The 25,635-nt window shown below is 39.3% G+C and overlaps 1 protein-coding gene across 2 annotated transcripts in view; it reads right to left on the bottom strand.

Annotated features, from left to right (window-relative positions):
• ENOX1 (ecto-NOX disulfide-thiol exchanger 1) overlaps positions 1-25,635 on the bottom strand; it is a 272,529-nt gene that overhangs the window by 26,365 nt on the left and 220,529 nt on the right. For both annotated transcript variants that reach the window (XM_012805530.2, XM_023513593.1), the window contains one exon: positions 941-1,043. In XM_012805530.2, the coding sequence (XP_012660984.1) occupies positions 941-1,043 (103 nt within the window). The remainder of the gene's footprint in view (positions 1-940; positions 1,044-25,635) is intronic.

The following is a 25,635-nucleotide window of genomic DNA, read 5'->3' on the forward strand; positions in this document are numbered from 1 at the left end:
TGCACACAATAGCCTAATTCTTCATTCTTAACCATACCACAGAAGAGCCAGTCTAAACTTAGAAATGCACACTGGGGTCAGTGCTAAGGTGCAGCTCAAAAGAGTACTATGATCACAGAAATTGGGATGGTGGCTTTTTTCTCCTGAATCTGAGGGCTTGAGTGACAACCTTAAACATACAGATTTCTAAGGTGGGTCCCAGACACTTTATCAACACATCCTCATTAAAAATTCCTCCTGTGGGATCCACTGACAATGACTCTCAAAATAGATCATTTGGAGGCTTCTAACTCAGGGCCAGATGAAGACAAAGCTAAGCTAGATGTCTGTTGTGGGGCTGAATGTTTGTAGGTAAACAGTAATTTCCTTTCTTTCTCTTTCCTCTTCCTTAATGGCCAGCTTCTTTCTCTCACCTTGGATGAAAGGCTCCAACCTTGGCCAAGGAAGTCTGACCTGAATTAGCCTCGCAGCAGCAGCAGCCTGAATGCCTGTTTCATTGGCTTTAGGGGCTGACCTTAGGATATGACCAGTGCTAAGGGGCTTGGAGCTTAATCTTGGGGTTCAAAGCTGCTCTGGAGCCTGGGTATCTGGTTTGATTTTAAAGTTTAGGGCTAGAACCAACTTGGTCTCTAGTTCGAAGTGACATGTTCAAACTTTAAAATTCAGATTTGTAACTTCTGAAATGCAAATTAACCTTTTTTCCTGAACTCGGTTTTATGTCTGACAACCACTTAATATATATGGTTACAGAAGAGCAAAACCCACATTAGTTTGTATGCCACTAATTTGAAATGTATGTAACATAACCTTGATGAAGTTAATGACACCTCTGACCAGAAAGCAAAGCTGTTCAAATTGTTAACAAGTTGGAGATGAATTGCTAAAATATTAATTACCTGAGCATTATTTAAGAAAGGAGATGCAAACAGAATTTCCTTACCTATTAGCAGAGCTTCTTTCTCTGATTTTAAGCCTTGGCTTCTTTTTTCAATATTGTTCTCTCGGTCTTGGTTGACCAATGCAACAGTCAACACGTTGACTTCCTACAAAGTTAAAAACCAAAAACCAGATATATGTTTATGTCGATTCAGTGCATTTCAATAGAAACCACCAGATCTCTTAAGCTTTATACATGAGGTCATCACTTCTACTCATTACTGAAGATCACATCTTAAATATAATTCATCTATTTGCCCAACAATAGAATAGTAATTCTGGAACTTAAGCTACTAGCTACTGCTTCCAGTAAACCAAGTAACTCTTTGCATAAGTGGCAAACTTGGCACAAATTATCTTAGATTTCTGTCCATGTTTTAACTCTGTTTACTAAAGCAACATTTGACTACAGCTACTTTAACATGTTTTATTTCAACTATCAACATTTTCTGGGAAAGCATATAGGATTCATAATTCTATGCTAATAATGTGTGTGAGTCTATGGAGAAACAGGGCCTGTACTGGGAAACTGAGATAGAATTGTTGTGAGAAGTGTTTAAGCTGAGCAAGTGTGGATCCTCATGCACAAATGCAAAAGGCAGATAAAACACAGGTTGGAAAATTCTTTTCTTTGGAAACTGAAAATGAAAAGTTGTACAACAAGCCACTAACACATCAACATCAGACTACTATTATTTCTTTATATGGTCTTTAAAAACAGAGATGAAGATTTATTTTATATCTACTTAGATTTGGTATTAGGACTCGAAATGGAGAGTAATTTAATAGAAAGTCAAATTTAACAATATGTATGTATGATCTATACATTCAGGATAGTAGAATCATTAGGGAAGCTGAGTCTTGTTAGACAGAAGTTGATCACAGAAAGATGGCTCCAAAGACCAGTATATTGACCAAAAAGTTAAAGATATTATTCCCATTAAATGGTGGGGAGTCTGTAAGGATGACAGAGGATAGGTAGGGAGGACCAAATGGACAAAGGAGAACTAAAAAGTTCTGGAAAAATGGGTTGGCAGCAAGTGTTACCAGGATGAAAGGAGTTACAGGATATTTAGCTAGTTAATATAAATTACCAAAATTGGTCAGATATAAGAATATAGAAACTGCTAGAAGCATGCTGAACATGCAAAAAGCACAAGCAGTTTTTCAAATAAGAAAAACTCAGTGTATGGCAATCACAATAGATCTATGAGCTTAGCTTAACTTATGAGCTACTGCTCTGTAAATCAGGGGTACTTAGAAGTAGCCAGGGAAGAAGGCTCTACTGAGAAATTGCAGTTGGTAATATCTAAAGAGCATTTCAGGGGGGTGGTGCCTGTGGCTCAAAGAAGTAGGGCACCAACCCCATATGCTGGAGGTGGCGGGTTCAAACCCAGCCCTGGCTAAAAAAAAAAAAATCCTAAAAATATCTAAAGAGCATTTCAGAGGCTCCTCTTAAGGTTAGACTTACTTGCTGAATACTGACCAGGACAGAGGGAGAGGTGAATGTGGCTGAGATAAAGAATGGAAGGAATCACAGAAATGTGATGACTTACCAGAGGGAGGTCTTAGTTGACTAGAGGGTACCAGCTGAGGCTGAAAGTAGGAATGTGCCCATGAAGACAGGGATCAGAAATTTAGGGGATGGTCTAAGGTAAGACTGGGCCCACCTGAACATTAAAGATAATTAGAGATGAAAGGTGTTATTATACTTCGAAAATGGAATTTGGGGATCTACCTTGGTGAAAATACAATGAAGAATTTTAAGAAAAAACAAATCCAAATTTGTCTGCAGATAGCATTAGAACATTAAAGAAAGGAGTTACAGGGAAGGGGATAGATACTTCTTCTGTAATGAAATAATGTTTGACTTTTTCTGATTAGGCCATCTTAATTAGAGAAGGACTTTGTGTACACATCATCTTTCTGGGTAGGGGTCAAAGAGCCTGCCAAGTTCCATTAGTGGAATCCCCAAAGACAATTCAGTCCCACAAGAAGTCCTCACACTGGACTTCTAGGCCGTGGAGGGTGAGGTTGTTGAGCAAATGCAGGCTGAGGCTCCCAGGAGAGGTTTAAGAAGAAAGAGGATAGAAGAACATTAACTAAGATGATGACTGAATCATTAAAAAATGCAAATAATCAACCCTAGAGCTGAGTGGAAATAATATCTCCAAGAGAGGTGATCTGTTCACAGCCTGGATGATGATTGGGGCCAAATGAAATTACTCCGCACAGTTTAGCAGATAACAGGCCCACATTAATTGCCAAGACTAGTGGTGTCCTGGGGCCACCTCACAGCTAAGGATCCAGATTTATGGAGGGAAATGGGCTATAGAGGGTAGGAAGATAGCAGGAAATGGCAAAGGCAAAATAGAGCGCCCAAGAATGCTTTTAGGCACCTGTCCCCATGTTCAAAGCTGGAGTCATAGGAAAGAGGGACTTTGAGCAAGGCCTGACAAATGCTCCTGAATCCACAATGTGTACAAGGAGGCAGACCTGACCTCCCAGTGGCTCTGGCTTTGACAGTATCTTACAGTCGGGCACATGAGGATAGAAAATAGAGTCTTAAGACCACCATTCTGTGGAAATATTCTTGAGACTATATATTGTAGTCTATGGTCTGCTCACCACAAGTGAGGTGCTTTAACAGAGTCATGGTCAGTGAATGGAATGGATACACCTCTCTGCATGGTCTGGCAGAGACCCAAGGCTTGACAGACACACCAGCTTTTGCATACTTCTGTGAGTTCTGTCACGGTGAAGATGAAGCCATTCTGACTCCTCCAGGAGGGAAAAGAACTATGGGACATGGTACAAGACCCACTGAAGACAGTCAGGAGGGCTCCAAGGAGTGCTTGCATTTGGCAATAAACTTGACCTCAAGAATCTTCAAAAGGGAGAAAAAAAAAAAAACCCAAGAATCTCCAAAAGGGGAAATTTCATTTCCTGTGTAGCCAAAGTGTGTCCCAGCATATTAAATAGCTATATGGGTCGATAATATCATTTAGTGAAGTACTCCAAGTTGTTACTGCTAAGTGTGCATGACATAAGCTCTGACTCTTGCTGACAAAGTCACAGAGTTGATTAGATGGTGAAATGCTCACAGCATACATTTTGCCAAAGACAACAGTTAAATTAACATGGAAATACTTAAGGAAGGGAAGATGGGAGAGTAATTTTTCAATAGCCACTTTATATGCTGTGCTTTTAGCTTTTCCAGCTATAAACAAAGAGTTTTTTTTTTTTTAATGAATCATAGCGTCCTAACAAAAAATAAGGTTAACTTGATTTGTCTATATTTATATTGGTGTTGTTCAATTGAACAAGATAATTGTGATTACTGGTAGTCTGAAAGTTGGGGTAGTCTAGAAAGCACAGAGTATATAACAGTAACATTTGTACCCTCTTAATGTTTTTAATTATTTATTGTCTACAAATTTAGTTTTTTTTTTTTTTTTAGACAGAGTCTCACTCTGTTGCCCAGGCTAGAGTGCCATGGTGTCCTAGATCATAGCTACCTCAAAGTCCTGGGTTCAAGTGATCCTTCTGCCTCAGCCTTCCAAGAAGCTAAGACTATGGGTGTTCACTACAACACCCAGCTAATTTTCTATTTTTAGTAGAGATGTAGTCTGGCTCTTTCTCAGGCTGGTCTCAAACTCCTAAGCTCAAGCAATCTTCCTGCCTCAGCCTCCCAGAGTGCTAAGATTACAGACGTGAGCCACTGCACCTGGCCTTACAAATCTAAATTGTCATCTGATGTTGGTCAAAAGAGTTCCATCATCATGACTGGTTAAGGTAAAGGGACTACATGAAGAGAATGTAGGACTAAGTAATTCCTTAAACCAAACCCTGCTGCATTTAAGCTAATCCTGTTTATGCTTTTAGTTACCCAGTAAATATTTGTGACATATGTGTACATCTCATGCCTACCATATGCCAAGGAATTCTAAGTTTATAAGAACACAGAGTCCAAAGTGACAAGGACTGCATGCTTACCCAGAGGCCCACAAGCAATTTTTACAAAACATTTAAGTGAAAGAAATGTTGAGTAAATGAAACTGGAGACATGAGAAGTAGGAAGATCATGATAGGAAATTAAAATTTTATCTGGAAGGCTTAAACTAGTGAAAAATTTTCAGCATGGAAATTAGGGGGACAACACTGCATTTTAGGACACTGGAGACAAATACAACCGGAGTCAAAGACACTAGCCTAGTACTGCCTTCACCTTTTGAAGAAGAGGGTGCAAACCAACTCAATTGTGTGTAAAGTGGAAAAGGAAGAGGTATCTAAGAGGTGAAACAACAACAACCCTGCCTCCCCATAAACCTTGATGACCCGGTGCATGAGGAAATGTTGAAAATGGGTTGGCACCTCAGTGAGTAGGAAAAAGGAGAAAGAAGCTAATCTGGGAGAAAATGATGTGTCAGGTGTGGAAGTGCAAACTTAAGGTCTCTCTGCCATGTTGCTGAGATTACTTGGGAGGAAGTAGAATGTGCAGGGTTTTGAATTTAGAAGCAGGCCCTGATGGCCCTTTTTAGTCAAGCATTTCTCAGGTTTGTGTTTGCAGCAAGCAGCTTTGATGTTTCCTTCTGGGACAAAGAACAGGCTCGCTTATGCTTGACAGACAGAAGAAAAGTGGATTCCCCAAGCTCAGTGCTTCTCTCCTGCAACACAACCTTCCAGATGTGCAGCACATTCTGGGCCCCTCTGTGGGGAGACGCTCAGGTTGTAAGGTCTGTGAAGGTAAGTCTGGCGAAGCCAGGATCGCTAGCAACATATGAGAGTCTTAAGTAGACACTTCCCAAAGCTCTTCTGGGAACAATCCCTGACAAATTGACCACGATATTAAACACTAAGGGACAGCATTTTCAGCAGTCCTGTATTCAGAGGACATAACAGTTGATGCTTTGTCTCTAACACTAGGAAAAAAATCTCTTAAGGTAGGATGTGGACCTGAACTATGCCCAAATATCTTTATTTTTTAGAGTTTGGTAAGTTTTAGAGTTAAGGAATTTCTTCGTCAAAAAGCTGTAACACAGAAGCCAGAAAACAATTATTCTTTACATTTAAGAAATTCCAAAAATTTATGTATTTCGTAGCTGAGAAATACATTTTACTGGTACACTGAATCATAAATCATGCATGGTTTTGCCCTTTCTTAAAGCTTCACAGTTCTTATTCCTCTCCTGGCCTCAAATCTATGGAGAATGAAAAGAATGGAAAAGTTATTCCTTATCAGAATGGAAAAGTTTTATCATTAGAAACATAAAATTATAAAGACCCTTTATCCTTATATCACATTAAAATCCTTTAGCCTGGTAGATGTAATGTGCCCTGAAGAATGATGTGTCTGCTAAAGGTTCTGAAAAAGCTGCTACAGACGCCTAGAGATTACAAAGTGGAAGTGAACAAGCATGGATGGGCTGGGAGGTACAAATCGTTAATGGTGTACAGAGCATACCGCGAGAAGGGAACGTTAGGATGGGGCTTAAGAGCTTCCTCACAGTGAGACGCATTAGATTAGGAAACAGTCTTCCAAGGGAAGTGGTGGGAACACAGTAAAAGCACCCCCCAAAACGCCCTTGGGAACAGGCTGCACTTGACAGGGGAGTGGACGAGACTACCCAATGCTGCAGCTTTTCTCATTCTCCTCTACCTTTTAACTCTAATTTCTGTGATACTTAGAAAGAATCATTAGAGGGCCAGAGAAGAGGTTTTCAATAACTGGAAACTAGACGTCATAGCCTTTTAAAAAGACTTTTTAAAGAGTTAGCTACTTAAAGGCAGAAATTTCCCCTCTAAGAGTCATTATCAATTACTGTGAGAGATGATCAAAGTAATTTATCATTTAGGAAAGCTCTTTTTCAATAATGTCCTGAGCTAGAATAGTGCTTTGTTGTTATTTTGTTTTTGTTCTCCTTCACCCACCCAAACCCCTAAGGACCAGAGAATATGGTTTCCCGGCTTCTGAAGCTTTTGTTATTGCTTTTATTTCATTATTCCCGTGGCCTTCCTACCCTTAGCGCTGTTTTCCTTCTACTGCAAAGCTTTCTGAATACATACTGTTCGCTTGCGGTGCTGACTGCTGCGCCACCAGAAATCTCAGCTTTCTCATCCATCACCCCAGTGAATCTACCTCTCAAAGACTGTCAGTGACCTTCTTGCCACATGGTTCTTTTCTCAAGTCCTCTCTCCATGTGATATTTGACACTGTTGACATGGTGGCCTAAACCATAGGCCTCCCTTGTTTCTGTTACACATGAGGTCCTGGTTTCTTTCCTCCTAATTTCTTGTTTAGTCTTCGCTGGCTGTTTCTTTCCCTCCGTCAGCCCAGTGCACACAAAGGAGAGGTCACTCTCTTCCTCCTCTCATACCCTAACTTTAATCCTTGCCAAAGTTTGATCCCCCAGATTTTCTTCTCTATTTGTTTTTATTAGAGTTCTTTCATTCTCAGGGATTCAATTATGCTCAAACTTAATTCTTTAAGCTTCTGTTCTTTACCATCAACTGACCACTTGATGAGTGGTTGGCTTAAATCTAACACTGCCCAGTTCAAATTCAGAATGAAAGGTTGGAAGAGACGCTATATACTTCTTCCTGGTGCTTCCACCAACAGCTGGTTGACCTTGGGAAAATTACTCTACCTTTTTAAGTTCCAGATCAGTTTTCTAAAAATAAGAGTGCTAAGTAGGGCCAAGTGTCTTTGAATAATGGTTGATAGAACCTCATCAGCTTTATAGAGGTGACATGGAAGGTGCCAGAGGACTTTCTTCTGTTTTATAAAACAAGGCTTCTATGGAAAGCAACAAGTAAATGACCTTATACTTCCTCCACCCTGCCCTCCCAACAAAGGAAGTCTGAACTCAGGTCCTCCTTGATGTTGCTGTTCTTCTAAGCTTTTATGATTTAATGTTTAAAAGGCAATTCATCTTGCTCATCAAATGCATCCTTTTAACTTTTCTGTTTTTTTTTTTTAGTAGAAGCATCATTCTTCCACTAGCTGGGGCTTGAAACCTTCATCTTGTCTTTGATTGATTCTTTCCCATCCCCCACATGTTTTTAAAACCTCCCTAAATCTAAATCCCATCTTGCCTCTGGGAGACGTCTCCCTGCCAGTGTCCCACTCCCACTGCTGGTGCTCTGTTCTCCGTTCTCCTAGACTCATACTTGGGCCACGGCAAGAATCTCCCCCTTTGTCTCTGCCTCGGGGCTCTTCCTCTTCCAATGTACCTTATAAAATGTCACCAGATTTCTAACATGCAACTTTCAGCTTGTCAATCTCGGATTTAAAACTTCAGATGCTTTCTGACAGTGTCAGAAGCTACTGCCTGGCATTTTGGGGTCAACCCTGTCAAACCAGCCTATCCCTTTCTATGCCACACCCAGAGGTGTGCTCAGAAAGCTCCCTCCTTTCTTGACTTTGCCATTTCATACTTGGATTTTTATACACAGTGCAACCCCTGTATCTCTCAGAAGCATTTTTTTCAGGCCAATTCCTCATCAGGAAACATTTCCTATGTCACTTTGAGGCAGCTGATCACTTACATGTTTGGGTAAAACTGACTATCACCTGTGTTTGCTCCTCAGGGCAGGAACCATATCTGAACAAGTGAGGCAGGATGGCCCAGGGAAGCCTGTGTTCTGTTTCCATCATCATTATTACAGACGGGTTAATTTTAGTCAGAGCATCTTTTTCAACTGTTAACTTTCTTTTATGTAAAACCTGGACAATACCTTATGCCTCTCCCATATGTTGTCTGTGAGGACCAAATATTGTAAGTGAAACAATGCTTTTGAAAACCATAAACTTCTAGGAATATATTGTGAAATAAGTACTGTCATCATTTACTTTTATTATTCCTAGGAACAACTAGACACAGAATAACAAGTGCTTAATACATACTTGTGGTGCTGAATTTATACACAAGTTCTGCATAAAATTGACAGAAATTACATAAAAATACATATGGAAAAATTACTATGGTTGTGCTCATATAGTGGATACTTTCTATCTTTTTTACTTTTTTAAATGTCAATGTTGTTATTCTATTATCCTTATGATTAAAAAAGCAAAAATAAACCAATGACACACAGATATCATTTTGAAGACTTATGTGTAAGCACAGCCAGTGGCTGAATACTTTATTAAATAACATATTGAGTGATAGCCTCCCATCTCATAAATAGGGAGATCACCCCAAGCGACTTCCCCCATGGCCCTCCAACGACTGGTGACCTCTACAGCTGCTAGTGCAAGGTGAGTGGGACAGGGAAGATCTATGTGATAAAGATTCAACACGTCACCTCTCTCTCTGCCAACAGTATACCACAAGGTTCGTATTCTCTGCCTTCCTGTTCCATGGCCTCATTTTGCTGTTTACTTGCAGACCCTAGTCTTAACCATCACACTTCATGAAATCAGGGATCCTGTAGATGATAGTCAAGATGCCAATCAGCTACGTTTTAAAATCTTTTACTCATATTTTTGAAAAGTACCAAAAGTAATTCATCAAATGATGTGTCAGTCATCAATAACCTTCAAGCTACTGCTTTTAAGACTGAACTATGGTTTGGGTGAAAAGGAAGGAGAATGGAGATAACCCTCACACCTTCCTTTATGAACTAGTGGCTAGTAAATAGCAGGTACCCAGTTGCTCGTAAATGAAGAAAAAGTCCACAACCAATGACATGGAATAATGGAAAAATGATAGGTCTGGACACAGAGAACTCTGTTTCTAACTGGCACTGACCAGGTGTGTACTTTGTTTCATTTGTTCTCTTTGTAAAAAGAGGCATATAAATCAGATGATCTCTACGGTGCCTTCCTGCTCCCTAATTCCATGCCTGCTCTGGTCTTTTCTTCTGATTTGGATCTTCCCTTCAGAATAAGGCAGCCAACCTAGTTTAGACAATCCTTGTCCTATATTACTTATACCAAAAAGAATTATGGAGCAAAGAGGAAGCAGAGGGAGAAAAACAGTAAAAGCCAACTGGATGAGAATGAGTGACTAAGCTTTCGAGTTTCTTATGGTTCAAAGGACCTATCCTTAAGAACAAACAGAATCTCAGGAGCTTTCTGTGGGCTAGAAATCCCAGGGCCCTGCGAACCCAATCAGTTGCTGAAGCTTGGCACTTCTAGTCCTGAGGGTCCTGGGCTCTCATTCTCTGTGCCATTTTCTAGCAGCTTCTGATGTTCAAGGTCTATACAAGGGGCCTCTCTCAGAGGCCCAAGAAGCTTCAGTGTCAGAGAGACAATTTGAAATCAGATGTATGGGGCTCCTGTCCTCACCTGAGAGGCAGCGATTCATAATATGACCACATTACATTTGGAGACATCCTACCTCATTGAAGTTCAATTGCTGTACCCAGAGCACATTCCTTAGACAACTCTTAGAATTGTGTTTTCTATGATTTCCAATTGCAAAGATTATAACAGGTGAGAAATGATTACAGGACACACAAAGACCCCTTAAAGAAATATAGGTGAAAACTCAACGTGGTTTAAGTGTCAGAGATATCCAGGTACAGCATTTTTCCTACTGGCCTTCTTTTTAGATCACTATTCCATTTATTTAACAAATACCTGTGTGGTGCCTAAAATATACAGGAAGTGTTGTAAGTCCTTTACAATATGGACTCATTTAATCACCTTGCTAATCAAATGCATCCTCTTCTGAGTCAACATTGTTAAAATCTCCACACTGCCCAAAGTACTTTACAGATCCAAAGCAATTACCATCAAAATACCATTGTCATTTTTCACAGAATTAGAAAAAACAATCCTAAATTCCATATGTAACCAATAAAGAGCTTGAATAGCCAAAGCAATCCACAGCAAAAAGATAAATCTGAGGCCTCACATTACTCAACTTTGAATTATACTACAAGGTGATAGTAACCAAAATAGCATGGTATAAAAGCATGGTACACTGGTATAAAAGTAGACATATAGATCAATGGAACCAAATAGAGAACCTAGAAATAAAACAGTATACCTGTTACCAACTGATATTTGCCTAAGCAGGCAAAAACACACACTGGGGAAAGTATAGTCTATTTAATAAATGGTGCTGGGACAATTAAATAGCCACAGGTAGAAGAATAAAACTGGATCCCTATCTCTCACTATATACAAAAATTATCTCAAGATGGAGTAAGGACTTAAATATAAGACCTGAAACCATAAAAATTCTAAAAGAAACCCTATGAAAAATTCTTCTGTACCTTGACCTAGGCAAAGAAGTTAAGACTAAGACCCCAAAAGCAAATACAACCAAAACAAAAATAAATAAAGGGGACTTAATTAAACTAAAAAGCCTCTGAACAGCAAAAGAAATAATCAACAGAGCAAACAACCTATAGAATGGGAGCATGTATTTGCAAACTATACATCTAGTATTTAGAATCTACAAAGGACTCAAAGAAATCAGCAAGAAAAGAAACCCAAACTACTCCATTAAAAAGTGGGCAAAAGACACGAGGAGGTATTTTTCAAAAGAAGATACACAAATGCCAATAAACATGTGAAAAAATGCTCAACATCACTAATCATCAGGGAAATGCAACTTAAAGCCACAGTGAGATGTCACCTTACCTCTATCAGAATGACCATTATTAAAAAGTCAGAAAACAACATTAGCACAGATGTGATGAATAAGGAACACTTATACACCATTTAGTGGAAATGTAAATTAGTACAACCTTTGTGGAAAACTGTATGGAAATTGCTCAAAGAACTAAAAGTAGATCTGCCACTCAGTGCAGTAATCCCACTGTTGGGTAGCTACTTAGTGGAAAAGAAGTCATTGTATACAAAGGACACCTGTACTCATGTTTACTGTAGCACAATTCATGACTGCAAAGAATATGGAATCAATCTAAGTGCCCATCAACTGATGATTATATAAAGAAAATGTGATATATATATACACCATAGACTACTAATCAGCCATGAAAAAAAAAAAGAATGAAATAATGTCTTTTGCAGCCAGTTGGATGGAACTTGCTGCAAATTATGGCATTTGTGAAAAAATTAAAGTGACATTTAGATAGGTCACAAAAAAGAATAAATATTAGACCCTAGTAGTATTAGTTGAATTACATAAAATGAATTTGATACTGCAGAGGCAGGTGAAACTGGAAATCATGAGGATTAGGTCACACCCTTTGCCAGGAGCTAGCCACAGGAGGCCTATGAGAACATATACCCAGTGGACAGTGAAGAAAACAATGCAATCACTTTGGGTATTATACATCTTTTTGGTTTCTGAATAAATTGTTGTAGTATCATTTTAAAATAAAATGATTTGTTTACCCTCTTAGATTGAAGTAGGTAAAGACATCAATTTTTTGTTTGTATCTATCAATATTTTCAATGTCTTAAATTCAAATATTAACTTTTAAACTTTTTTTGGAGACCAAACTATAGGCTTTTCCTTGCCTTTCATTTCCAAAATCTAAGACATTCCTTTAGTTAACTTTAATTCTTAACTTTAATTCTTCTAACCAATAACCTTTATTCATTTTCTCATTACAAATAACATATTGTTACAGTAGAACCTTTGTAATTTGACCACCCATAGGACTGCAACACACTGGTCAACACACGAGGTGGTCAACACAAGGAATGAGGCCTACTGTACTGATGTGTACATGTGGTGCATGTCTGGTCTATGAACATTAAGTCAACTTAAGGAGGTGGTCAGTGTAGGAAAGGCAGTCAACTATGAAAGTTCTATGAGGTACAGGAGGTCCGACGATTAAGTTTGCAAACTCATTCTGGAGAAGTGCTATCTACCTCATTGGTGAGTATCACCATGGTCACCTTCAAAGTAGTCTCCTTAGGAAGCTCTACACTGATGACAGCTCCTACTCCACCCTGCAAAGCACTTTTTCTAGGGAAGTTCACAAACTTAATTGTCAGATCTAATACAACGACAACTCTGATGGCCTTTCCAGTTAAAAGAGTTCCAAAACTGCTTTGAAGGGTGTACTAGGCGCTGGTGACCATAGTGATATTCAGCAATGAGGTATGTAGCATTTTTTCTAGGATGAGTTTGAGAACTTAATTGTCTAACACTGTACGTATGTTTACCACAGAAAATTTATGAAACACAGATAAAAAGAAAAAAATTTAACTGACATTCTATTAGCAGATATAAATGCTATTAACATTCAAGTATGTACTATAACCTTCCTTCCACATATATGTGTATGTAACATAATCGATATACATGTGTACATATGTATGTACATGTGTTTGTACATGTTTATATATATATATACACATATATTATTAAGTTCTTATTTGAAAAACAGGATTATCATACGTGTATAACCCCCAAATAGAATATCTTACAACAAGAACAGAGACTTGATAGGAAAGGGTAATTTTAATTTCTTAACATTTTCCATTAAATACTAAGAACATCATTGCTACCTAGATCATATTAATTATGGCTCTCCCAGTTCATGCCATGCTTAAATTGTGGTTTCAAGTTGGAAATTAAATGACTTTCTTTTGATATAGTTTTGTGACAGCCATATTAAATGAAAATAAATTACGAATGAGAAAAGCATTCTTTTGTAGTCCAATAACTCCATTTATTATTTAAACTGTTAAGTTACAGTATTTTATTTATAGTTTTTACTACATGCTACTGCAGACATAACCAAAGGAAAAAATACACTGGCTCTCAAAAACAGCTGTGTGTTTCTCTTCAGTATGTACACAATGTAACCCACACTGTTTTATCTACTTAAGTCTGCACCCTTCACAGCCTGAGAGAGTATGACATGAAAAATCTTCTCAACCAATAAAAATAGAGCAGCAAACAGAAGAAACTAAAGCGAAATACTTTTTAAAAATGTATGTATGTGCATCCAGAATTAGTTGGTTTGATTTATCTTGTATGATACTGACTCTATTGCCGGTAAAGATTAATTGTATTACGGTGCTCTTGGCACGTTATTTTCTCAGTTCATTTCTCAGTATGACATTTTGTATTTTTCTCTGCTACAAAGCACTGACTATCATAATTTTCACCTGCTGAATTTATGTTACTAATGATAATATTAAAATTTAGAGTTTTTTGACCTTTATAGTGGTAAATTAGGTCATAAAAATAGATGGGACACAATTATATCTCATAAATGGGAAAGAAAGGTTTGAGTATTATTAAAGTAAAATCAAATTTCATAACGTTTGCCTGTAATACTGTGAGATCTTAAAAGAAAACATTAAGTAGTCCCCTCCCAACACCCCCACTGAATTCTCTGCATACCGCTTTCTTGCATATGCAACGCAAGACAACTATTCCAAGAAATAAGTGTTCTGGATCACTACCGCGTGGTGCCTGAGTGACGTCAAATTTGAGGTCCTCTAAATAAGAAACAAGTAATATGATGATGATACTAATGGCCCTTATTGAGTACCTGGTAGAGGACAAGAGCCAATAGCACTATTGTCTTCATTTTACAGATTAAAAACTAAGGCACAAATGGTAAGAAGATCCCATCAGGTCACACATCTGGGAAATAGTGGTATCAAGACAGGGCCACAGACAGTCAGACTCCAGAGCTGTTAGCCGATAACCACCTTCTGCCTGAGTCACCTGCAGGGGATCCCAGCTTCTCCACTTACTTTGAAGTGCGTCTCCCCAGTGGGCTGTGTGCTCCTGGAGGACAGAGACTGCGCTGAGGTCAGGTGCCCCCAACAGACAGCCCCTTCCAAATTCAACTTTTGTTCTGCCTGAATTAGGAATACGTGTAAGGAATTCACATGGGGATGCACTTGGCTGAATTTCTGAAATTTTGTGATACCCTTTCCTAAGTGATTTAAAGCTAGTGGTGTGAGGTTTGCATCCTTCTTGGAAGTTTTATAAAAGTGCCCTGTTACAGGCAGCTACGAAAGGATATCAGGTCTGCTAGGCACCGTGGGCAGTCCAGTAAGGAGGGCAGATGGAGCTGTAGCTGGTAGCTGTTAACTTACAGCTGGGGGTGAGTCCTACCTTTAGGCTCTGCTTGTCTGCCATGTGGATATAGATGGACCTTGTTGTAGGTCCACTAATCTTTTGTGTATTCTCCAAATCAATATGATTTCTTATGAACCAGAATCTGGCAATTACTAATCATACATTCCTTTGGGGAAATGAATACAGTTCAAAAGCTGGAGTAAATAAACTATCCAGATACCTTGGTTCAGTATAATCGGATTAGGATTTATTAAGAACCCATCACTCTTTCATTCTTCACGTATTTACTGGGCATCTACTAAAAGCACAGGTTTTATGTTAAACAACAAGGTGAAGAATAGTGATTTCTGCTCTTCAAGAATGTAAGAGTCTTAAGGATGGCCGGGTATGTAAAATATATCATAATATAGTGTGATATAAGATATGACGGCAGATAGCCCTGGGTGCTGGCCTGGGATGGAGAGTAGGTGGTGTTAACGCAAGTGTAGGGCTCAGGTGGTAACACTGGCATTAGCCAGGAGCTTATTAGAAATGCAAATTTCAGGCCTTAGCCTGGACCCACCCAGTCAGAAATTCTATAGGGGTAGGGCCCAGCAATCTGTGTTTTGAAAAGCTCTCTAATTCTGTCAGTTACTAAAGTTTGTGATATATTGCCCTGGAGAATGTAAAACTCAGACAAGAATAAGAAAAATTAAATAAGAAAACATACATTAAATTAAAATATGCAAAATAAAAAAGCTGGAAAAGGTGATCCCTATCATCTCAGTTCTAATTTTCCGTGTACAAGACTCTGTACATATCTTAAAGATAACTAGAATGAAGTTATCATTTTAATAACTATGTTTATCTTCAAGATCACCTTCAAGATAATATATGGAAGGAAGGGTTGGCATCTCTCACCTAACCAGGCCAAAGAAATTCACAGAATTATCTGAGGCTGTTGGAATTCCTTTGTCAATTCAGTAGTCAGTTGATAATTATTACAAATGTACCCATCGAGGTAGGCTGATTACTGTGTTAGGTGCTTTGAGGGACACATAAAAATTCCCCGAGCTAAGGAACTTTACTTGAGTTGGGCAGATAAGCCTATCATAATTGGGTTGTTCAAAATGTTTGGAATGATGATAAATACTGTAGGAATCTGAGGAAGATGGTGATTAATTGGGACTGAGCTCAGGGTAAAGGCCCCAAGAAATGGGAATTGAGCTGGGCAGGTGGAATTTGCATTTCAGGCAAAAAGGGTGATATGATAGATGAAGGAATCTGAATTATCAATAACAAATCTAATTATTTAGAATTTTTAATGAATTGTACACTTAGCTGAATTTGATCTGTTGACTAAAGCCATTTATTTAGGAAATCAGGCCAACCATCTTTCTTAACACCAGCCCACTGTTATTTTATTTTTATTAAGGGGAGAAATTTGAATACTGGCACATGGTTGAGAATGACACATAAGATTACAGTTATGAGACTTATATGCTATGCGTGTCAGACTGTGTGTGTGTGTGTGTGTGTGTGTGTGTGTGTATAGTAAGGAAGACATGGACTTGGGGCTTTATGGAGATCAAGCTTGTAGACCTATCTCATAGTTTCAACTCATCTTTGTCAAAGTTGGCATGGAAAGAAATTGCTTGTGCAAATTAGATTCTGCAAGTCTCATAAACATAAGTAGCTCATCAGCATACACTGAACAGTCTGGAAATTGTCCAGACAGAGAAAGCCACTCTGTCGTCTCCTGGGGAAGCTGAAAGAGCAATGGCAATGACGTGATGCCGAACATCAGACCACAAATCTCCCCTGCAAGGACAATTTCAGGATTGAAAAGGCTGAGGCATTGAGGATTTTCTTAAAAAAAAATTAAATGACCATAAATTTGAAGAAAAAAAAATCTATTAAGTGTTCCAAAGCTGGTGAGTCTTTTCAGGGGAACCTGTGGAGTTTTGCAAAAACAGCCACCATACACCTTGCAGTTTCCCAGACTCTTCACGTGTTTACAAGCAGGCTGCTACCCAGAGAGGGTGATGGGAAAAGACCAACCTGGCTCTGACATCTGCACATCTAAGAACCGCAGACTCATTATTTTTTTTCAGGAAAGTCTTGTCTTTCTATAAAGAGCATAATTTTAAAATGTAACAAAATGTGTGAATGCCTCTTCCTTTAGGCAACAGCTTTCCTTCCAAATTCAACTTTTGTTCTGCCTGAATTAGGAACATGCAGAGGGAATTCACATCGGTGTGTGACGTGAATTTGGCCGAATTTCTGAAATATTGTGATAACCTTTCCTAAGTTAGATTTAAAGCCACCAGTGTGAGGTTTGCCACCTTCTTGGAGGTCTGATAAAAATGCCCAATTACAAGTAGCTGCAAACAGATGTTGGCTTCTCCAGGCACCATGGGCAAGGTAGGAAGGAGGGCAGGTGGAACTGGCAGCTGTGAACTCACACCTGGGGGGTGAGTCCGACCTTTAGGTCAAGGAAAGGTGGGGGCATGAAGAAGAGAGTCTCCGTCAGAGCTGGTAAGAGTTTTGAGGCTACAAGGATTAGGATACACTTCATTATGTTGTGGGCTATTTATTTCCACATTCAATGGCAGTTTCCCCCAGGAAGCCCACCAGTAATTTTATTTGAAGTCTGAGTTTTTTGCTTCCAATTCAAGAGTCTTAATTTTTATTTGAAGTCTGAGTTTTTTGCTTCCAATTCAAGAGTCTTAATTTAGGAGAGAATTTTCATTAATTGTGAGTATTTGTACAACCACAAACACATCTGATGAAAACAAATTTCAGTGTTGGAGTTGGCAGGTGGGCAAAAGGACCCTGCCTGCCAGGGTCTATTCAGAAGAGCTGAAGGGCAGAAAGCCACAAAATTTAGGAAACTCCTCCTGTCCCAGTCTTTTCTGCCCTTCTCCTTGTTTTTCTAATTCCCACCTTTGTACCTAGTTTTTTTTTCTTTGTCTTCTTCCTATAGATCCCCTCAGCCCAGTGAGACCTGTGGCAATGCAGTGGGTGATGGGTGACAGGTGAGGTCTGGAAGTGAGAAGGGTGTGGGGAAACAGAGAATGCTTTCCCTTCACAGCATCACAGAACTGTCCCAGGACAGCTGGAAAGTGCAGAGCTGAGATCCTTGCAGTAGACCAGTATGGAGGATGGTGAGTTGAACCAGGACTGGCCTCAGCATTGGCTGGTACATCTCACATTTCTCTCCTTCTTGTTTCCCTTGTGTTCAGCGGCAGTAAGAGGTATGAAAATCACAATAGAACATCTAACATTCTGAATAAAAAACCAGTATCTAGGACGTCCTGTGGTTCCTGAGTAACGTACAGAAACCAAGAAGAGGGAAGTTCACTGGCTGGTGCATCCTTGCCCCTAGCTGTTTCCATACCACTAAGCCTTGTCCTGTGCCAGCAGGAGCTGCAGGGGCAGGAAGGTAGGAGGCTTCCTATTCTCCCCTAGCCACTGTGGGCACCATGACCACCTGTGGGCTCCGGGCCCCTTTCCCAAAGGCTGCTGAGCATTCCCACTGCTTGCTGTTGCTTAGGGTATCAGGCAGTGCTAGGCTGTACCTTATGCGAAGCAGGATACTGTGATTGAGCCCTCTAGGTTTATTTGACTTTAAAATGATATTGCTTGTATTCAAGTCATGTCTGTGTGTTTGTATATGCATCTCTTGTTGATGGTTTGGAGCTTACATGAGACTTCGTGGCCATAATTAAAAATAAAAGCTTTAATTTTCAGGTTGAGGTTAGAACTCATTTTGTTAACTTTTAATTAATCACTCTTCTGATTCTCACATATGCTCTCTAGAGAGTGGACAAGCCTTATTTTGTTAGCAGGGACCTGGTTCCATTAACCTTAGTTTGGGGCCTACACAGAGCACAGGCTCTTTAGTCCTTGGGTCATGAAGAAGACTCTGATATTGAATTCATAGCACAAGTCTCCAAATAACGTATCTAAGTATTGTTCTTCTAAATTATTCAGGTATTAAATACAATTTGCCCTTCTCTTCAAAATACATATATTCTTGAGAGTTATTTTCCTCTCCTGGTGAGGAACTCAGTGTCCTTTTTATGTGGTAATTATCCAGGCATTATTGTGGGCTGTTTATTTCATTACTTACCAAGTAGGGAGTAAACTTTAATTTAAAAAAAATCAGTGAATCTACCTTTGTCCCTAATCCCAATCAAGTACAAAAGCTTCCCCATTTATAAAGTGCTTAAATGGTGGATAAATTAACCAGAATATTGTTAAAGAATATTCATTTTATACTATCCATGACAGCAAAAACAAATAATATTTAAAGCCCCACAGCAGGGGCTGATTAAATAAACTGGAGTACATTTGTGCCATGAAATATTAAGAAGTCATTAAACATCACATAACATTTCTAACCATAGACATACAAAAGATCGTTAGAGACTATCGTGAACAACTATACACCAACGAATTAGAAAACTTTGAAGAAATGGATAAATTCTTGGGCACATACAACGAGCATTCAAGATTGAACCAAAAATAAATAGAAACTCTAAACAGACCAATAATGAGTAGTAAGACTGAAGAGTACTAGAAGTCTGTCATCAAAGAAAGGCCCAGCATCACAGCTGAATTCTACAAAACAGGTAAAGAAGAATAATACCAATTATACTCAAACTATTCAAAAAAGGTGAAGAAGAAGAAATACTTCCAAACTCATTCTATGAGGCTAGGATTATCTTGACACAAAAACCAGACAAGGACACAACAAAAAAGAAAACTATATGCCAGCATCCCTGATGAAAACTGAAGCAAAAAACCTTCAGCAAAATACTAGCAAATTCAACAACATATTAAAAAGATCATTTACTGTGATCAAGTGGGATTTATCCCAGAGATACAAGGATGGTTAAAGTTACACAAATTAATAAATGTGACACATCATATCAACAGAACCAACAACAAAAGACATAGAATCATTCCAATAGATGTTGAAAAAGTGATAAAATTCAACATTAATTTATAATAAAAACTCAACACACAGAGTATGCCTTAAGACTATAAAGGCCATATATTATAAAACCTATTGCTAACATCACATGCAACCGGGGAATATTGAAAGCTTTTCCTTTATGAAATAAGACAAGGATGCCCCTTTTGCCACTTATATTCAACATTATCCTGGAAGTGCTGACCACAACAATTAGCCAAAAAAAGAAATAATGGGCATCCAAATTGGAAAAGAAGTAGTTAAATTATCCTTGTTTGCAGATGAGATGATCTTATACTTAGGAGACCCTAACGACTCTACCAAAAATCTGTTAGACCTGATAAATAAATTCAGTAAAGTTGAGGATACAGAACCAACATACAAAAATTAGTAGCATTTATATATGCCAACATCAAACAACATGAAGAAGAACCAAGAAAAAAAATTCCTATTTCTATTTACTATAGCTATGAAAATATAAAATACACAGGAATACATTTAAATAAAACAAAAGGAGTGGAAAATTTCCATAAGGAAATATATAAAATATGAGGAAAGAGACTGAAGAAGATACACAAGAAAATGGAAGGATATTTCATGCTTAAGAAGAAGAACTGATATTATTAAAATGTGAATACTACCAAAGTCAATTTACAGATTCAACATAATCTCTATTAAAATACCAAAGACATTCTTCACAGCAATAGAAAAAAAATTTGTATGGAACCCTAAAATTTGTATGGAACCACAAAACACCCCAAATGGCCAAGGCAATCCTGAGCAAAAAGAACAAAGCTGGAAGCATGACAGTATTTGACTTCAAAATATACTGTTATACAAAGCCGTAGTACCCCAAACTGTGTGTAACTGGAATAAAAACATGCACACAACCCAATGCAAAAGAATAGAGAACCCTGAAATAAATCCACATGTTTACAGACAACTCGTTTTCAACAAAGGCACTAAGAACACACATTAGGCCAAATACAGTCTCTTTAATAAATGGTGCTAGAAAAACTGTATGCAGAAGATTGAAATTAGGTTCTTCTCTTACCAGACATAAAAATCAAGCAAAAATACATTAAAGGTTTAAATCTATGACCTGAAACTATGAAACTACTAGAAGATAAACACAAGGTAAATGTTTTAAGTCTAGGACATTGGTCTGGCCAAACATTTTTTGAGTAAGGCCTTGAAAGCATAGGGAACAAAATAAAATATAGAAAAATGGGATAACATCAAGCTAAAAAGATTCAGTACAGCAAAGGAAATAATCAACAAAGTGAAGAGACAACCTACAGAATAGAAGAAAATATTTTCAAATTATCTGACAAAAGATTACTAACTAGAATATATAAGGAACTCAATTCTATTATACAATCAAATATTCTGAATTAAAAATGGGCAAAAGATCTGAACAGATATTTTTCAGAATGAATAATTTTCAAAAGAAGACATACAAATGGCCAGATAAATGGAAATTAAAACCACCATGAGATATCATTTACCTCAGTCAAAAAGACAAAAAGAATTGATGCTGGTGAAAATATGAAGAAAGAGGAACACTCTTCTGTGGGTAGGAATGTAAACTAGTGCAGCCACTATGGAGAATAGTATGGAGGTGCCTAAAAAAACTAAAAATAGAATAACTGTATGATTTAGCAATTCTATTACTTGGTATATATTCAAAAGAAATGAAATCAATATATCAAAGAGTACCTGCACTTCCATGTTTACTGCAGCACTGTTCACAACAGCTAAAATATGGAATCAACATAAATGCCCATCAGTGAATGAAAGGATAAAGAAAATGTGATATATTACATTCAATGAAAAATATACAGACACAAAAAGAGTGAAATCCTGTCCCTGGCAGCAACATGGAGGGAAATGAAGGTCACTTATGTTAAGTGAAATAAGCCAGGCATAGCAAGTTAACCACTGCACGTTCTCCCTTATATATAGGAGGTAAAAAAGTAGATCTCCTGAGGGCAGAGTAGATTGGTGGTCACTAGAGCCTAAGAAGCATAGTGGGCAGGGGTGATGAAGACAGACTGATGAACGGGCATAAAAGTACAATCAGATAGAAGGAGTAAGAATTAGATAGTTCAGGAGGATGCCTAGAGTTCACAATAATTTACTGCATGTTTCCAGATGGCTAGAAGAGAATTCAAAATCTTCCTATAATAAAGAAAAGATAAATGTTTGAGGTGATGGACATCTCAATTACTCTAATTTGATCATTATACATTATATGAATGTATCAAAATATCACATGTACCTGAAGATATGTACATATGAACCAATAAAATATGTTAAGAAAACCTATTTAATACCATGGGGGAATGTTCATGACTCAGAAAGAAAAAAATTGTCCATATGATATGCTGTAAATTTGATAAAATCTATTTATCTATCTACCTATACAGCAGGCGTCCTCAAACTATGGCCTGCGGGCCACACGTGGCCTGCCTAGGACATTTATCCAGCCCGCCGGTGTTTTTGCCGCTGCTGCCTGTCCTGCTTAGCAGCTGACTCATCCCGGGGCTGGCAGTCCAGCCCTCCAGCGGTCTGAGGGATAGTGAACTGGCCCCCTATTTAAAAAGTTTGAGGACCCCTGATGCACAGAGACAAAGATGGAGGAAATGCAGAGATGTGGAAACACTAACTTCTGAGTGGTGAGATTGTATTTCCATGTTTCTCACACAAAAAATGGCATTTTTAAAATAAAAGTATTTAGGTGTGGGCCGGGCATGGTGGCTCACGCCTATAATCCTAGCACTTGGGAGGCCAAGTAGGGTGGATTGCCTGAGCCCCTGGGTTCCAGACAAACCGGAGTCAGAGCAAGACCTTGTCTCTAAAAAACAGGTGGGCATTGTAGCGGGTGCCTGTAGTCCTAGCTACTTGAGAAGCTGAGGCAAGTGAATTGCTTAAGCCTGGGAGTTTGAGTTTGCTGTGAGCTATGATCCATGGCACTCTAACAAGAGTGACAAAGTGAGGCTCTGTCTCAAAAAAAAAAAAATGTATGTGTATTTATATGTATGTTATGTTGGCTCAAAAAGTTATACCAATTAACTTTCTCCATTCTAAACAATTGCTTTTGGTTTTTACATCTGGTAAGATTATCATGAACCTTTTGGGGAAGGGCATTCTAGTCTCCGAAATGAATAACTTTTGTTCAGATCTTGGTTTTATGTACATAGGTATCCATGTCAGACCATTTCACACAGCACTGAAATTTGTTTTCTTTGCCTGTTTTCTCTAACCTGCCCTGGAGGAAGAAGCATTTTCATTTCTCTGGACTCAGTCTGTCGGCTTTACAAACATTTGCTAATCCTGTTACATGTTCCAAATCCACTACCAGCTAAACAGGTACCACCAACCCCGGCCGTAAGCTCCAGCTCTGGAAACACAAACTGTCAGTTGGCAAAAAGGTGTCCAGTTAGGAAACTACTCTTGAAGGTTGACTGGAAACAAAAGCACTCACCCTGCAGGTAGCTTCTGCCCATTTTCAACAGCAATTCTTTCTCTAATCTTTTCTTGTAGCTCTGTATCTGCTGGGCTGGGGGCAACTAACAGGTCCCTTCCAATCACTGACCTTCACAAAGTGCTGGATTGGGATTGCATGCACTTTTCCAGGTGGAATGATGGTTCTCCCAGTGGATGGCAGGGCATGAGACTACCTCACAGCAGAACAGGCAGAGAGGCTGCTGGCGGGGTGAGAGGGCAGGTGGGGGAGGTAGGAAGCACTGGCAGGAGAGAAGTGATAATGACTGCTACCAGAGCTGAAACTGGAGGGCAAGGCTGGGATGTGGGAGTGAGCATTTAATATGTGAGTGGGGCAACATGCACAGGGTGAAGGAAATATTCACCCATGGAAAGTCTTCAGGCATCTACAGACACGGATCCATCTCTCCCTAAAGGAAAGTGGCTACTGATTTCCTACTTGATGTTTCTGGAGAACTTAAAGCTCTCTGTGTAGTACTCCCTGGAACCCACTCCCAACAGACTCTTACCCCAACCCCAGCCAATCCTTCCATTAGAGGTCTTGTCCCCAAGAAACATTCCCACTGCAATGCTGACTTGAAGGCGAGAGCGAGTGAACGACATGACTAACAAGTATGGGTGAGGGCAGGGCACAGGCACAGGGAGTCACCTCCATTTTGGGTAGAAACTACATGATTATTGCCCATCAATGGGTCTCCAGAACCTAGTATAGCATCCAGCACATGTAAGGCTGGAGTATAACACCACCAGACACTTACGGATCACGTCAGCACTGTGATGCAAGGCTTGTCGGCACCCTATGAGGTAGGTGTGATTGTTATCTTCACTTCAGAGGAGAAAAAAAGATGGAGGTGCAGAGATTCAGTATATGGCTCAGAGTCACTGGCAGAGTAAGTGGCAGAGCTAGGACTGAACTGGGCTCTCAGCACCCCAGTCTGTTTTTGACACCTACACTCTGCTGCCTCTTTCAGTGAATGTGGGTGGGTGTACTGAGTAGAAAAAGGATGTCAGGCTTGCTGGGATATAAACGAAGCAATGAAGCGCTCTGGGTAGGCCAAGAGCAGAGACAGAGGGTGGGAAGAACGTGTTGGGGGCAGGGAGGGAAGGGCCGTGACAGCGCTGGTTGAGCCCTGCAGTTTTTGCCAGGCTCAGTCCTTGTGGGGTGGGGCTTGTTTTCCTTCTGATAGAGTAGCAATTTTCAACTGGTGTGCTGTGATGGGGTCTTAGGCGTGCCTTGAACATTTTTAAAGATTACTAATTAAATTATTTTCAAAAGAAATTCAAGGCATAGTAAGTATATTCTATTTTTTTTGGTCAACATAATTTAAGTGTGCTGTGGAAGTTTATAGATTTGGGTGTGCCATGAGATAAATAAAGTTGAAAAACACTGAGCTAGAGACATGGGAGAGGCTCAGGGTGTGTGCCTCTTTATACTGTCCCTTCCAGTCTTGTCTCCTTCACCCCAGTTCAACACTGGGGGCCCCGAAGACCAGGCAGCAATCCCGAGGGGGAAGGAAGGATAGAGCCTGGGTTGTTTTTTCTTTTTAAGGATAGAGCCCCTATTTGTCCGCAGAGGTTTTCTTTTTCTTTTCCCATCAGTGTGTATTCTTACCTCTCACACCTATATGCCTAAAGGGTGAAAGCCACACTCTGAAGCTGGGTGGACAGACCTGTGCTCCGGAGGTTCCCGCACATACATCATTAAAATACATGGCTAACGATAGCCTTCTGCCGCGGCCTACTAAACTTGAAGAATGATCTTCGCACATATCTCTTCCATACGCTCCTAACATCTTTACTGTGACAGATTTAAAGACAGCTCTGAGGATTTACTTTCTCACAGAGGTGACGTGAAAAACTGAAAAGTCTTTTTTCTTTTGTGTTTTTGTTTTATTGTTGCGTGGGAAGGGTGTTCTCTTTGACATCAGTAACCTTCAGTGTCACCAATTAAACCTCTGCACAGATTGCAAGTGGTTTCTTTAACCCCCACGTGGGAGCACGCATTGTGCACACAGAGGACTGTGAGGTAGTGATTTTCCTATAACAGAAACAAGAATGGGAGGAGAGAAAATTCAGGAAAAACTTTAGACCAAATCGTTCTATACCCAGCAGGATTAGTTCATGGCTTTATTATTAAAGCATTGCTACTCTACCTCATCCCTCCAGCCTGCTCCCATGTTCCTCCCTTCTCCTTTCCCTCCACTCTCTTACCAGACACTCAAGTAAGATCACAGGGAGTGATACTGCAGGGAGGAA

Source organism: Otolemur garnettii, unplaced genomic scaffold, assembly GCF_000181295.1.
Source record: "Otolemur garnettii isolate 467f Iridium unplaced genomic scaffold, OtoGar3 scaffold00043, whole genome shotgun sequence".
NCBI classification, from domain to species: domain Eukaryota; kingdom Metazoa; phylum Chordata; class Mammalia; order Primates; family Galagidae; genus Otolemur; species Otolemur garnettii.